Source organism: Fusarium sambucinum, chromosome II (genome assembly GCF_050947815.1).
Source record: "Fusarium sambucinum isolate potato_lamoka chromosome II, whole genome shotgun sequence".
Classification (NCBI taxonomy): Eukaryota; Fungi; Ascomycota; class Sordariomycetes; order Hypocreales; family Nectriaceae; genus Fusarium; species Fusarium sambucinum.
The window spans coordinates 3,992,862-4,006,445 of record NC_139293.1 but is presented as its reverse complement, the minus strand read 5'-3'; the positions used below and the strand labels follow the sequence as shown (position 1 = coordinate 4,006,445).

General features: G+C 46.1%; 6 protein-coding genes across 6 annotated transcripts; 3 read left to right on the top strand and 3 right to left on the bottom strand.

Annotated features, from left to right (window-relative positions):
- Positions 1 to 322: 322 nt before the first annotated feature.
- Positions 323 to 1,861, top strand: FSST1_008220 (uncharacterized protein; the record flags this gene model as incomplete). The annotated part of the gene is made up of 1 exon (XM_083225081.1): positions 323 to 1,861. The coding sequence occupies one exon, from the start codon at positions 323 to 325 to the stop codon at positions 1,859 to 1,861; it is 1,539 nt and encodes a 512-aa protein (XP_083084181.1).
- Positions 1,862 to 4,844: 2,983 nt separating this feature from the next.
- Positions 4,845 to 5,288, top strand: FSST1_008219 (uncharacterized protein; the record flags this gene model as incomplete). Its single annotated transcript, XM_083225080.1, has 1 exon — positions 4,845 to 5,288. One exon carries the CDS (start codon positions 4,845 to 4,847, stop codon positions 5,286 to 5,288), a length of 444 nt encoding a protein of 147 aa, XP_083084180.1.
- A 563-nt stretch (positions 5,289 to 5,851) lies between these two features.
- Positions 5,852 to 6,968, bottom strand: FSST1_008218 (uncharacterized protein; the record flags this gene model as incomplete). Its single annotated transcript, XM_083225079.1, has 2 exons — positions 5,852 to 6,591; positions 6,647 to 6,968. The coding sequence occupies 2 exons, from the start codon at positions 6,966 to 6,968 to the stop codon at positions 5,852 to 5,854; spliced, it is 1,062 nt and encodes a 353-aa protein (XP_083084179.1).
- Positions 6,969 to 7,749: 781 nt separating this feature from the next.
- FSST1_008217 (major facilitator superfamily domain-containing protein) lies at positions 7,750 to 9,561 on the bottom strand (the record flags this gene model as incomplete). The annotated part of the gene is made up of 5 exons (XM_083225078.1): positions 7,750 to 8,205; positions 8,254 to 8,752; positions 8,800 to 9,147; positions 9,200 to 9,303; positions 9,367 to 9,561. The coding sequence occupies 5 exons, from the start codon at positions 9,559 to 9,561 to the stop codon at positions 7,750 to 7,752; spliced, it is 1,602 nt and encodes a 533-aa protein (XP_083084178.1).
- Positions 9,562 to 11,251: 1,690 nt separating this feature from the next.
- On the top strand, positions 11,252 to 12,000 carry FSST1_008216 (HIG1 domain-containing protein; the record flags this gene model as incomplete). Its single annotated transcript, XM_083225077.1, has 2 exons — positions 11,252 to 11,879; positions 11,942 to 12,000. 2 exons carry the CDS (start codon positions 11,252 to 11,254, stop codon positions 11,998 to 12,000), a joined length of 687 nt encoding a protein of 228 aa, XP_083084177.1.
- Positions 12,001 to 12,331: 331 nt separating this feature from the next.
- On the bottom strand, positions 12,332 to 12,890 carry FSST1_008215 (uncharacterized protein; the record flags this gene model as incomplete). The annotated part of the gene is made up of 3 exons (XM_083225076.1): positions 12,332 to 12,567; positions 12,613 to 12,781; positions 12,831 to 12,890. 3 exons carry the CDS (start codon positions 12,888 to 12,890, stop codon positions 12,332 to 12,334), a joined length of 465 nt encoding a protein of 154 aa, XP_083084176.1.
- Between the last annotated feature and the right edge of the window lie 694 nt (positions 12,891 to 13,584).

Sequence of the window (13,584 nt, the reverse complement as noted above, 5' to 3'; positions counted from 1 at the left end):
CGTTACACTAGCTGCCAACGAAATGCGTTTGTACGCGATATCATGTCGCACAATCACTCACCGCACTTTCATTCTCTTTCAATGTCTCAGTAAAAAAGCAATATATCGACTTGGCAGGTTTTCCACCAGTATCCACCAAACGAACATGTGCATCTTTCCGCTAGTGTACCCGATGTTGTCTTGTACGAGTAATCGCCGTTGGTGCGAGTACTTCGGCTTGATTTTCCCCGAAGTACATCAGTAAACTGTTTCCTCTCAGTTTGTCTTTTGATTTTCTAAACCACATATTTCCTATCACTTGTGGGTGAACGTGTAGGACGTGATGCAACGGCACGATGAAATTGCGAAGGACGTCGCCAGGAGGATACGCAACTTTCACAAGCTTGGACAGCCATATCGAATATCACATGGCTCATCAAACAGTACTCGACCCCGTCATGGACCACACACCAATATCGTCGACATAGGCATGCTATGCCAGGTCATTTCTGTTGACGCAGGTAAAAGCACATGTCTAGTCGAGCCCAACGTACCAATGGATCGGTTGGTCGAAGCAACAATTCCGTACGGTCTCATACCTCCAGTGGTAATGGAATTTCCTGGTATCACAACAGGCGGCGGTTACTCGGGGACATCAGGAGAAAGCAGTTCTTTCCGCCATGGGTTCTTCAACGAGACGATAAACTTTGTGGAGATGATTCTCGGCAATGGAGATGTCGTAAAGGCTTCGCCAGAAGAGCGAGAAGATTTGTTCTACGGTGCTGCAGGTGCAGCGGGTACCTTGGGCGTTACAACGTTACTCGAGGTCCGACTTGTCGAGGCTCGAAAATTCGTGAAAACAACATATCACCGAGTTGACAGTATCGCCACCGCCGTCTCTGAGACACAGAGGTACTGTGGGGTTTCTGATACTGACTACATTGATGGAATTCTTTTTTCAAAAGACCATGGCGTTGTCATAACAGGACAACTTACTAACTATAAGCCTCCCGAGTCCCACCTTGTCACATTCAGCAATGCTGCCGATCCCTGGTTTTATCTTCACGTGCAAGAAAAGACGAAAGATCTTCCGCCGACTTCTTCTGTCACTGAGTACCTCCCGCTCGGAGAATATCTCTTTCGTTACGACAGAGCTGCCTTTTGGGTAGGCCGCCAGGGCTATACTTATTTCAAGTTTATACCATTCAATCGCTTCTTTCGATGGCTTTTGGACGACTATTCCCATACTAGGACATTGTACCACGCCCTTCATGCGAGTCATATTTCAGAACAATTTGTCGTTCAGGATCTGGCACTCCCGTACGACACGGCTGGGGAGTTTATCAACTGGATCGACTCTGAATTCGGCATATGGCCTTTGTGGCTGTGTCCTTTAAAAGAAACCAAGATGCCTACCTTCCATCCTGTCACCACCCGCATGGAATTAGCAAAGGTTGCCGATGATAAAGCCGACGTGTCACAGCCTATGCTCAACATTGGTGTATGGGGTTGGGGCCCAAGAAAAGGAGACGAATTCAAGGCCAAAAGCCGCGACCTAGAGAAGAAGTTATCCAACTTGGGAGGCCGGAAGTGGCTGTATGCTCATGCATACTATACCGAAGAGCAATTCTGGGAATTGTACGATTGTTCCTGGTATCGAAATTTAAGGGAGCGTTACTATGCAACGACCCTCCCAACGATTTACGATAAAGTCAAACAAACTGAGAAGGAACTAGATGGCCAGGCTGGGGGTGATGGTTGGAGTTGGAAATCTATATGGAACAAATGGCCAGTCGGGGGCCTTTATGGAATGCTGATGGCATTTAATTCTGGAGATATCAGTCTCCACAGGCGGGCAACCTGGAAGTATAAAAGCGAGTAAGCTTCTCTCATAGCATCCTAGCAGTAGAAGTTCCATCAAGTCAGTTCCTTCTACACACTGTACGCTTGATTCCAAACTAGGACTTGTATCCGGTCAGCCAGATTGTAGCCTTTGTCAGAGTTCGTTCTTGTCAAGGGAGCTTCAGGCTACTAGGCTGTTGTATTACCGGACCGTTACACACAGTTTCTGACTTGCATGCTGATCTCCGTGCACATGATGTCAATAAAAGGAGGCCATGGCAACGGGTTGGAGATTAAAGATCCAAGTAATCTTCATACAACTTATTTCATCATTCACCAACCTGGAATACATTTCACCGTAATCATGGTATCAATGAGTTTCCGATCACTAAACAAGTTCTCCTTTCAGGAAGAAACTTTTGGGCAACTCCTTATCACATCAGAATGGCAGGCGTGGGAAACGGCCTGAATTTTCCGCTTACCATTCATCTCGAAGAACCCCTCTATCCCTGCAATACTTTTCGAGAGTGGATGCGATATCAATAATACGACGAACTGCAAAAAAGCATGTAGTTCAAAGCAGACACTGTTTGGGTCACCTGAAACGCTTTGGAATTGTCTTACTATTGCGGCCGTCGTTGCAATGACAGAGGGTGACAAAGCGCCCCATAAACTCAATGAAATTGAAAGAATAGCTCTTATAGATAATTTCAATCCTGGTCCGCTGGATCAGTTTTGTAAATTCGGGACTTTGGCAAGATACCGCCATTGTGCTCTTCAATCCTACTCCAATTCGAGGATCCGAGGATGTCCGTCCGAGCTTTGAGAAGACAAATTCCAATATATCCCTTTCAACCTTTCAAGCATAGAAGACCTTGGACGGATAATGGGGGAAGAGCATTGTACCGGAGCCGATTCAAGCATCGACTTCGATATCGCAGGGCCTGGGGTATGTGTTGCACCTACCATCGCAAAGTGTGATCAACGACTAATGATCTTTGGAGAGCTACTCCAAAATTCACCCCAGTATCCAAGCTCGTATGCACGCCATCATGGCATTCTTGATTCTGGATTGGATAGATGCGACGCTGAAAGCACAGTCATCTGAGTCAGGCACATGGATTTATAGCAGGACCAGGCTCTTGACACAACTCTCACCTTCACAAGTGCACAGGTTCCATGAGACAAATCATTTCTGCTATTAACTGAAACCTTGTGGGTTTCTATGGAAGCCCTCTCCATGATGATGGATGTCATTGGCGTCAACGAATTCCAATACTTCCTGGAAGTGCTATGGGACGGTAAAGAGGATGGCGAGAGCGGTATACACATATTAAACCGGAGCTTTGTGCAACTGGTCGCTGCTTGTGTCTGGTTTCCTACAATATTGAAGTTTTTTTGTCTTAACATTGGTACGTTCACCCGTGCTCCCGTTTGGCGTCGGTTGATCAGCCAACTAATTTGTTAATGCAGGTGGTATTCTGCCAATCTTATAAAAGCGGGTGGGCGACATGATCGAAGTCACGTATCGTACAGGGGATGAGCGATCTGATAGTGATGTCGCTCTTGAGACTCTCATCCCTTCTAGAAGGATTTAGAGAAGCCGCACTGATGGCATGGAGATCCATAGATTAACCCCTCGAAGATCATGGGGGGAGAACAGTGAGTTAGTTAGTCTGGCCATCTGACAAACATACTCAAGAATGCTCTGTTGAGATGTACTAAGGGTTAGGTGATCCGCGAAATCGATAGGGTCATAGACATCAATCATATTATCAGCCTAGAACAAGTACAGCTCCTAAGGAGTGCGTCTGGTTTCTCGAGTCAGATGAAGCTTCGAAATTTCGATGTGCTGGAATGAGAACCTATTCGGAAAGGCTAGATATCGACCCTTGGAATCCAAAAGTACCCTCGTATTGTGGCACGCTCCACTTTCCTCGCTTATCAGGAAGCTGCTGCGAGGATCTGCAGATATAGACCTCTGCAGAATGGGGCGAATTTCGAGGGTCGTTGATAGCGCTCTCAAGCATAAAAACATGATCGTTTAGTCAGGTGCATCACACAAGTCAAGATGAATGTGTAGACTGGGTTTTGAATACAGTATAGGTTTCTCGTTCAAAGGCCTGCATTCGGTGGTGACTGCCAATGCTGTCTTTCCAGTGAAACGTGTTCAACGACTGACGAGTTGATGAACCACGATCCAAACAAGAGCAGCATAGAAGTTGCCATGGCGCATTGCAAATCACTGCATAACACAAGTTGATGCCAAAGTCATCCACGTGGGCTTAATTCAGCGTCGTTATATGACGTCGTGGAAAATGTTTTAAGTTGTGATGGGCATTGTGGTCTAAGCGGCTGTGCTATACGACGTTGCTTCGACTATTCCGGCGTGGCATTGAAATGCAGGGACAAGACTCAATTAAATCGGCACTCAGTCTCGTATCGAAAGAACCGCTTAACTGCTTTAAGCATGAAATGCGCAGGGGTAAAGCCCAGTAGTGCGATATCCAAGAATAACCAACCCTCTGGTTGGTGGATGACAGTCAACTAACCTTGTGTAGATTAGTTATGTCAGCCGAGGTCTTCGGGGATCTCCAGGTCTTGGGGAAATATGATTGCATTGACTAAAAGAAGGGTAAAGATTGACCGCTGAAAATCGCGGTACACTGTCTTGCTTTATTTGTCACCAACTCTGGATCGTTCTGGGCTTGAGACTAGTAGTGACCATCAATTGACCGACTCTCTCTACTGCTACGTAGCACTAGTTCATTATCGTATCTCCATGCGCTTAGACCATTTCAACATCACAGCATGAAGCCGAAGTGCCGGTTTGGTGAAGTCATGTCTATTAATACTATTCTCTAAACTTCTATAAAGACTTTGTGATCAACCTGCGATATCCAATATTCTCATCATCAATCATCTCATCTTCTCAAGCATCTCAACTACCAAACACTCTTCCAACTCCAACAAACAACTCTCTCCAATTCTCCCACACACACAAACAACCAACCACCATCAAAATGAAGTTCACCACCTCTCTCTTCGCTGTCGCTGCCGCCACTGGCGCTGTCGCTGCTCCTTCTGCTCCCCTCGACGCCGTCTCCATGATGGCCGCTGCTCCTATGTGGACTATTCAGTCCATGCAGCGAACATGCGATAAGCCCGATACCACTTGCACCTGGAACTTCAAGATCAACACCGGTAGCGGTGCCGCTACTCCCTGCAAGTACGTCGTCAAGGCTTCCAAGAGTGCCTCTCAGGCCAACGGCGGCCCTGCCAAGTGCGGCACTTTCACCATCACCTCTGGCTGGAGCGGTCAGTTCGGTGCCGCCAACGGTTTCACCACTCTGTCTGTTGTCAGCAGCAAGAAGCAGATCGTTTACCCCAGCTACACCGACAAGCAGCTTGCTGGTGGCAAGGTTGTCAAGCCTGACCAGAAGTACGCCCCTGCTTCTCTCCCTTAAGCGATGGACGATTTTATGGATGACGGATTAATGGGCTCTAGAGTTGGTGGCAATAATATCTAATACTCAATATCTAGACGGGTGGGATAGATATACATACAATCACATACATGACATGAAACATCACCTTATACAGCATTCATCGCCTTCTTTGTGATTTAATCTTTTGAAAGGATGTCTATCACTATACTATCTCGCCCTTGAGACTCTCTTGAAAAGACGCGAAGTGATAACTACAAGATCTTAATGAAAATAGCCATCCATCTTTATCAGTGCCTGCAGTCATCTACGTATGCAGAGAATAGTAACACGATGAATTTCACTGCAGTACGAAGATATATCCAGGCCCAAGCATGAGTCTTCCATTTACCAAGTAAAAGAGCAAACAGTCATCAATATGATTAACACAGAGCTCGATAGGAAAGATACAATTGTCTGATCGGCAATCATGTCGTTGAGTCAAACTGAAATCATAACTGCGTGCAAGTAACAAATCCGTTGAAAAAACATGAGGGTTATATCATTACTAATTACTCATTACTTATTATCATTCATACCATGAATTATCTTTTCAGTTCATCCTGTGAAGTCTTAGGTGACCACATCGAAAAGTCGGCCGGCAACCCAATGGGATCCTGATTTGGTTCGTACACTATCCTGATACTTCGTCGATGGCTGTTCCGCTGTGTGTCTGTCCTGTATAAGGGACTTCCGGGGACGTCTTCCGACTCCCTTACTCTCGCACGTTGTATCTCGCTGTTGCCTCCTTCTGAGATGCGTGGTCTCGCCATCCTGGTTTCCAAAGATGGTGTAATGAAACCCTTTTCTGATACACCTCTATTTTTGCGCTTTCTGTAATAGTAGAACAACAAGCCAGCGAGGAGAAGCATGAGTCCCAGTACACCGACGCCTGCGCCAATGCCTGCTTTTGCCTGGACGGAAAGTCCGCCCTGTGGTTCTACTGTTGTGATTTGATCGCTAGCTGCTGCTTCTATTGTGGCGGTCGGTGCTGGAGCGGAAGTGCTGTGGACCAAGGATGGTGTGACTGCTGCTGGTATCGTAGATGGACTCGCTACAGACGCCTCTATAGATACATCAACGGGTTTTGAGTCGATGTAGAAGAAACTACTCGTCAAGGTGGTTTCGTTCTCCGGATCAGTCGTATTGAGAAGCGTGGCCACGAATTTGGTGTCTCCGGTTTTAAAGTCTTTGGGTATTGTCCAGTAGTATGAGATATACGTGTCTGGACATTCTTTGTTCCAGACTTGCCAGTTGGTAGAGGGATAGTGGAAGGTTTCGTTGGCTATGCCACGTTAGCAAATTGGCATAATTACCAAGAGGTTGAAAGAGGTTCCTACCAAATATTTGAACGGCTTGGGAGTCATCACTCGAGCCAAATGCCCTGACCTCCAGGCTAAAGGTCTGACTCTGATTATCGTCGATATGAATGCCGCCCGTCCAGCCAAAGCCCTGCGTTTCTCCGGCGTGCCAGGTATCGCCCTGGTTGGGAAACATAATTTCGTTGCCATTTTTGGTCAAGGATGTGGATTTGCACCATGTGTCGATCTGTTCAGGTGTTCTTTCATCATGAACCTGGTGGTCTGAAAGATCTGTGCTCTGCTGTTGTTCGCTTCTTCTCTTTCTTGACAGCATCAAGCTGAAGTCTAATGGGAAACGCATTTTGTTTGACAAAATTTAAGAAGCAATTAAAAGATTTACGGAGAAACAGACAGCATAAGATAAAGGCACGAACTGGATGTTTTATAAAAATAATGTGCTTTGCAGGGCATTAAATGTCCATGCTTTTTAGTGAAATAAGATGCTGTTTCAAGTCATATTCTACTTTAAGGCGCCCAATCATAGCTAACGCATGGACCTAGATCGATTCAGCTTGTCAAATTTTATCATGCTATATTCAATAATACGTCGCAATTGTTTCCTTTTTCATGGTATAATGCAAATATTAACAGACCAGCATTCCAAATCTTAACCTACCTAAATCACGACACAGACAGCAAACATGAACCTTTTCAGAAAGCCATTTGTGATTATACAACAATACGGAGCTGCCGCGTGCTAGTTGTCTACAACAGGAGCTTGGGCCTCCGTTCGTCGTCAGAAAAGTAGAGCTTTGAAGTTTGACGTCCTCTAGCGCTGCCAGAGCATGATCTCAGCGTCTGCAAGCACTTCAATCTTAATCTTCCGACCAAAAAAGAAGAATATGAAACAGCTAGAACATATCACCCGCCAGATCAGGAGCTAGTAGCTTTCCCATAAATAAACTTGCAACTTGCATCTTCGTCTTGTCCGAGCACTGGGATTCTGCTTAATTGCTAAGTCGCTAATCGAACCAAAGATCGATGTTACACCATGATTGCACATGTCCCTGGTCATATACCAAAGACGTTGTTAATGCGTTGTGCCAACTAACCCTGACTCAAGTCTTGTTTCGGTCAACATACTACACAGAGCGTTCAACCTCAATGGCTGTAGTCACACCATCAATCCCTTGCTCATCTTCTTCAGACGGATCATCCCATCCCTCACGTTGGTCCTTGGGCAGCCTGACAAACACGACATCAAGAGCCAATCCCAACAACGCTAAACCGGCCGCAAAATACAAAGCTGCCCTATATCCTCTCACCTCATCGTCATTGTTTGTCCCGACTTCTGTCTCAATCGTTCCTGCAAATCCTTGACCCAGACTGTTGCCGTAAAGATTAAGTGTTCCGATAAGACTGCTGGCTATGCCTTGTTGGCGACGACTGACGCTGTTACTGGCAATCACTTGCGCGGCAACGTAGACAAGATCTGGACAGAAGCCATACAGAACCATAGCGGGAAATAACTGTGCCCAAAATGTCTGCTGGACAGGCATGGTTGCCAAAAGAATGTTCCCAACAAACGTGACTAACACCTAGAAACCTGTCAGTATTGTCTTTCTATTATCCTCTCTGAGACCTACACCTATGGCCATAATCCATTGTGCCGCAACACGTGGGATAAGCCATGCTGCAACGAACACGGCAAGGATGGAACTAAGCCCAAATGGAATGAAATGTAGGCCTGTTTGGGTGAGAGAAACACCACGTAGAATCTGTTGCCATGCCACTGAATACCATATGCCAATGCCAAAGGCCATGTAGCTCAGCAAAACAACAAAAATCAGAGCGAGAAATGTCGGGGCCTGAAATATGGTAAGTGGCATAATGGGGTCTTTGGCATACCGTTTCTCCCATGTAAGAAATGCGGCAAAGAGGAGCACCGATAGGATGATCAAAGCGATTTCATAAGGAGTATTCCATCCGACTGAAGGTGCTTGGTTGCATACGACATTGAATAGTAAAAGGCTCCCCAGCCCCATGAAAATGCCGGGAACATCAATATGCCCTCCTTTGTCAACCGGGGTCTCTTTAGGCATGAGCCAAGCCAACCAGGCCAGTATCAACGCGGAAACACCTGCACTGGTGAATGTCAGTCATTATCCAATGTTTCCAGAGAGGCGACGCACATGAGGATAAACAGCCACATCCAATCAGCCTGGTCCATGAAGACACCAGTAATCAGTGCGCCAAACATACCACCCAAAGGGGGTGACGCTGCAAAAAAGCCCAAGACGACATTCCGCGATTGACCAGGGGGAACCATAGTAGTGATTATAGACACAGCGTTGGGCATGAAAACACCGCCACCTACACCTGTCAGAGCGCGCATAGCAATGAAAGAGTCATATGTCTTGGTGAAAGCGTTGACAAACGAGAATAGGGTAAAGATTGCGCATCCAAGAAGACTTAGTTGTTTATGGCCATAGATCGCGCCAAGACGGCCTGTCACTAGCACGAATGCGCCTTGTGTGAGTCTGGGAAGGTTAAGTACATGATCAAATCTTGTTCGTTGACGGCGTGGCTCACGGGTACGATGCTACCATCCAGTTGGCCTTCCCGGGACCAGATTCACGTCCAAGGTCTTTGCTCAGTGCGAGACCGCCGGCAATAGTAACTGCATTAGAGACAAACTTAATAGTACTTCAGTATACGTTCGACACAATTTATTTTCTCTCGACAGGCACATAGCTCACCTGCACAGTGTTGGCGCATACCAACAAAGCAATGATCATTCGCCTTGTAGCCAGAGTTGTCGTGAAAGCGGGATCAGCTTCAAAAACACGTCTCGCTCGGCGGTTCTCCTGCTGTTCTGTTGCATTGTAATTTCCGTTTCTATCCTCAAGGGAGATAGACTCAAAGGGAGCTTCAGTGATAGTCTGTGTAGTCATCTTCAACTCAGCGTTATCTCAATGTTGATGCGGGGGAAATAAACGCGGCTGGTAACCTCGTAAGATTTTATAAAGCTGCATGCATAATTCAGTTAACCATCGCTTAAATTATTCGGTAAAATTATGTCAGCGAAATTTGTGTGCGGTACTCCCGTTTTGACATTCTAGATAATGAGAAGCAGAAGAATTGGCCTTTAAGCTCTAGCCGGCAAAGATAAATATCCTGAGAAGTATAGTCGAAGTAGCATAAAGTGGCCTAGTAATTTAGTATATTATTCTCCTGGCGGCCAACTTTTCTGGTACCCTGATGACATTCAACATAAGTCTTTATCAATAACTGGAGTTTACACTATTTCAAATCTGTGAAGTCTACCTTGCTACTTCGACGCATATCTAATCTTTCGTTTCTCATATATACTATTATTGTTAGTCCGGCGAGAAATGCTCATGTCATGAATACTCATGACACCAGTATTGACAAATTCAATGTGCCAATCCCTCCCTTTCTATTGGCAAACACTCTACAAAAAATGACTGTAACAGGCTCACGATCTACTATATTGAGGTTACATTGTTGCAATGACTTGACGTCGTCTATCAATCCTTGGAAGATTTTTAAGTTCGATAACCCAGTGCATGCCCATGCTTGTGCTTATTAAGGTAAGCATCCGTGATATGACGTAGGGCCTTTTTCTTTTGCCCTGCCTGTTGTAAAACATTGACATTAGTGAATTCGGCAAGGTCATCGCCTCTCGGCACTTGTGAAGCCCCATGATTGTGGAGCTTATGAGGCAACAGTTCGTTGGGTTGGCAATCTTATGGGTAATGGAGAAGATCGTGCCGAGCTGAGATTCATAGACAACTTACAGACTAATTCTATCCTGACACAATATTGGGAATCCCACAACAACCTATTATGGTGCTACTGCTTTAAGCGTCACAGGTGGAAACAGTCTCAGATCTGGGGTAGGAAGCGAAATGCGACACTCCGGCTGTCGCTGATTCCTGAGCAAGGGGGCTGGACAATGTGTCCATAGAGGTATGGCTGTTACAGGAAAATTATATAAGACAAGCGTTGTCTCCTCTCCAACTTGTCCTTGTCAACCCTCCGTGTTGATCAAGATAGGTGATGGTTCCTTGCCATGGAAGTAGCCACACGTCCTTGGAATCTGATATCATGGAAAACCTTATATAGCCCTGCACATCTTTCCAGAGGTAGATCACGGCCTGTCTGTTCATGATTTAGGAAAAGATGACTCTGATCAAAACTTTATCGAAACTCGAAAATGTCTCCAAAAACATGGACGAAAATTCTTACAACAGATCTTGAATCATGCGGCTAGATGGCGGCGATGCGGCGCGGCATAATATCGTACCAGCGGCGTTTCGGGCGGAGCCGTATGGAGAAGAATTGCGGCGTATGCGGCACTTGGGCTGCGGGTTTCGCTGCGGCATAAGCATCCCGGGAGCTGAAAAATCATGCGACAAGATGACATGAGGAATCCAATTTGACACGGCTTTGCCCGGCTCCAGAAATTGAAAAATTGCAGACAAAATCCCGTTATATATATCTTGGTTGCCAGTGGTGGTGGAAACATTCAGACATTAAACAGCATCAAACAGACTTGTGCACTCCACACATCCTTCACACTCTTATCTTATCTTTATCTCTTATCTCTTATCAGCAATCATGAAGATTCTCACCAAGGACGAAGAAGAGGCTCACTATGCCGAGGTTCTCAAGGGCGGTGTCATTGGTGGTACTTTATTCACCGGTCTTGGTCTTGCAGGCGTCTACGTCGCTTCCAAGCGTTATCCCTCATTCCGAGGCTTGACCCTTCCCTTCCGAGCCTTCCTCGTCACTTCAACTGGCACATTTGGTGCCATCGTCAATGCGGAGCGATGGAGTATCGCCTATCAGATCGCTCAGGACCCTAAGCGCACATACAGGGACCAAGCAGCCCGCACAGCAGATCTCATCCGCGAGAATGAGTCAGCATACGAGCGTTTCAAGACCTACTCCAAGGAGAACCGTTACCAGATTGTTTTCGCGTCTTGGTTGGCGTCCATGGGCATCGCTTTCGCCATCGTGAGCCGACAACCTATGAACACTGCCAACAAGGTTGTGCAAGCTCGTGTCTATGCCCAGGGCTTGACGCTGGCTGTGTTGTTGGTGTCTGCTATCTTTGAGATGAGAGATCTGAAGAATGGCGACAGCAGGTTCCAGACCATCAGAATGGTCGACCCCAATGATCCTACCAAGGTCATTGAGCAGAAGGTTCACAAGGAAGATTACGAAGGCCAGGACCTCTGGAAGGGTAAGTTATCGACTCAAATCAGCAAAGTACTGGAGACGTTTTACATACTAACACTGAAATAGACATGGTAGCCGCTGAGGAGCGCAGACTTGCAGCTAAGAAGCAGGCTGCCGGACATTAAACGAGAAGATCCATTGAAGGGCTCATTAATTATGTACATAATCGCATTGGGTGGCATACCAGGTTGGCATTATAGATGGGAACGGCGCATTAAGATTTCCTTTGTTTTATTCCCAAGGGATTATTGAACGAGTTAAAACGAAATGAAAAGATTGCAGATTACAACCAACAGTTCTACACTCAGGCCTCACCTTGGTAAACAGAAGTGACATACACAAGACTCGTGAAGGGAGTTATAGTTATCGACGCTATTGATTAACCTAGACAGGTCGCTGCCAACTTCTTGTCAAGTCTTTTGAAGATGGCATCGAGGTGCATATAAACCTCGATGCTCATTCGACCCCAGCTAAAACACTCTTGATAACACCCTCTAGACTCTCCTCCTTGCGCCCAAGGAGCCCAATAGCATCCCCATAACCCTTCAACACGTTCCCGGCGCCATCAGTAAACAAGAACTGCTCCAAATAGTTTCCAAAAGCACTAAAGTCTCCATTGGAAATCTTGTCATCGCCAATCTTGTCTATCTCGGCACCACTGGCATGCGAGACATCGAACTTATCTCCAGTAACTTGTTCAAGAATCCTCAGAACCTCGTTTTATATCGTAGTGACACCTGCAATATTGATATATCTGTTCGCCGTTTCTTCAGTCTTCTTGGGGATAGAAGCTATAGCTTTTCCGACAAAGCTAAGAGAAGTTGTGGAGTACGGCTCGTTGCCCGAGTCTACCACGCGGAACTTGCGGTTCCTAATATCGATAAAGCTATATGGGTTTTTAAGGTTCTACGTCAAGACAGAAAGCACGAATGCTGTGGGAAACCACTTAACCTACGGAATCGAGGAAGAGACCGTTGGAAAGACCAGTCCATGAGAAACAATCATAACTCCACATCGAGATTGCCATTTGTCACATTTGAGATTTCAACCGTATATTCGTTACTTTCATATGTTGATGTATGATGAAGTGCGACAAACTATCATCTTTTTATGCTGCCCTTGTAGATTGGGACTCAGTCGCATAATTTGCGCCCGGTTTACTCAATCCCACCTGAGGTTGACCATAGCTGAGTTACCTCTATGAGCATCGATATTCTACCTGGAGGTTTGGATAGTATGCGTGGAGTTGTACTGCGAATTGAGTTTCGGGAATAAAAACTGTATACTTCCCGACGATCTGGACCGCCGGGGTCTTGCGGGATCACAAAAAGGTTCATGCAGGCTCCTCGGGCATTGTGAAGAGGTTCTTCACCGGCATCATCGATGGGTCTGATTATCTGTGAAAACTGTGATTCTAGAACTATAACCCATTAGGCTTTCAAAGAACTGTCGTTAATCCAATCAAGATAACTGAATGGCTGGTCTGCGAAGTCTAACGAGGCAGACAGCCACCGTTCTCGAATGTGACAGCCCGGGTTTAACATTAAGTTATCGGTTTTCTCTTTTGAGTCATTCACATTTCCCGTCCATTTAAGCAGAAACCTAGTCTAGATCTTGTTTCCCGTCACGTCAAACGGTAGGCGTTGCCGTGGAAGGTGTGAAGCCACGTACCGACACGGCAATTCCCAACACAGCGACTCGTATCACGC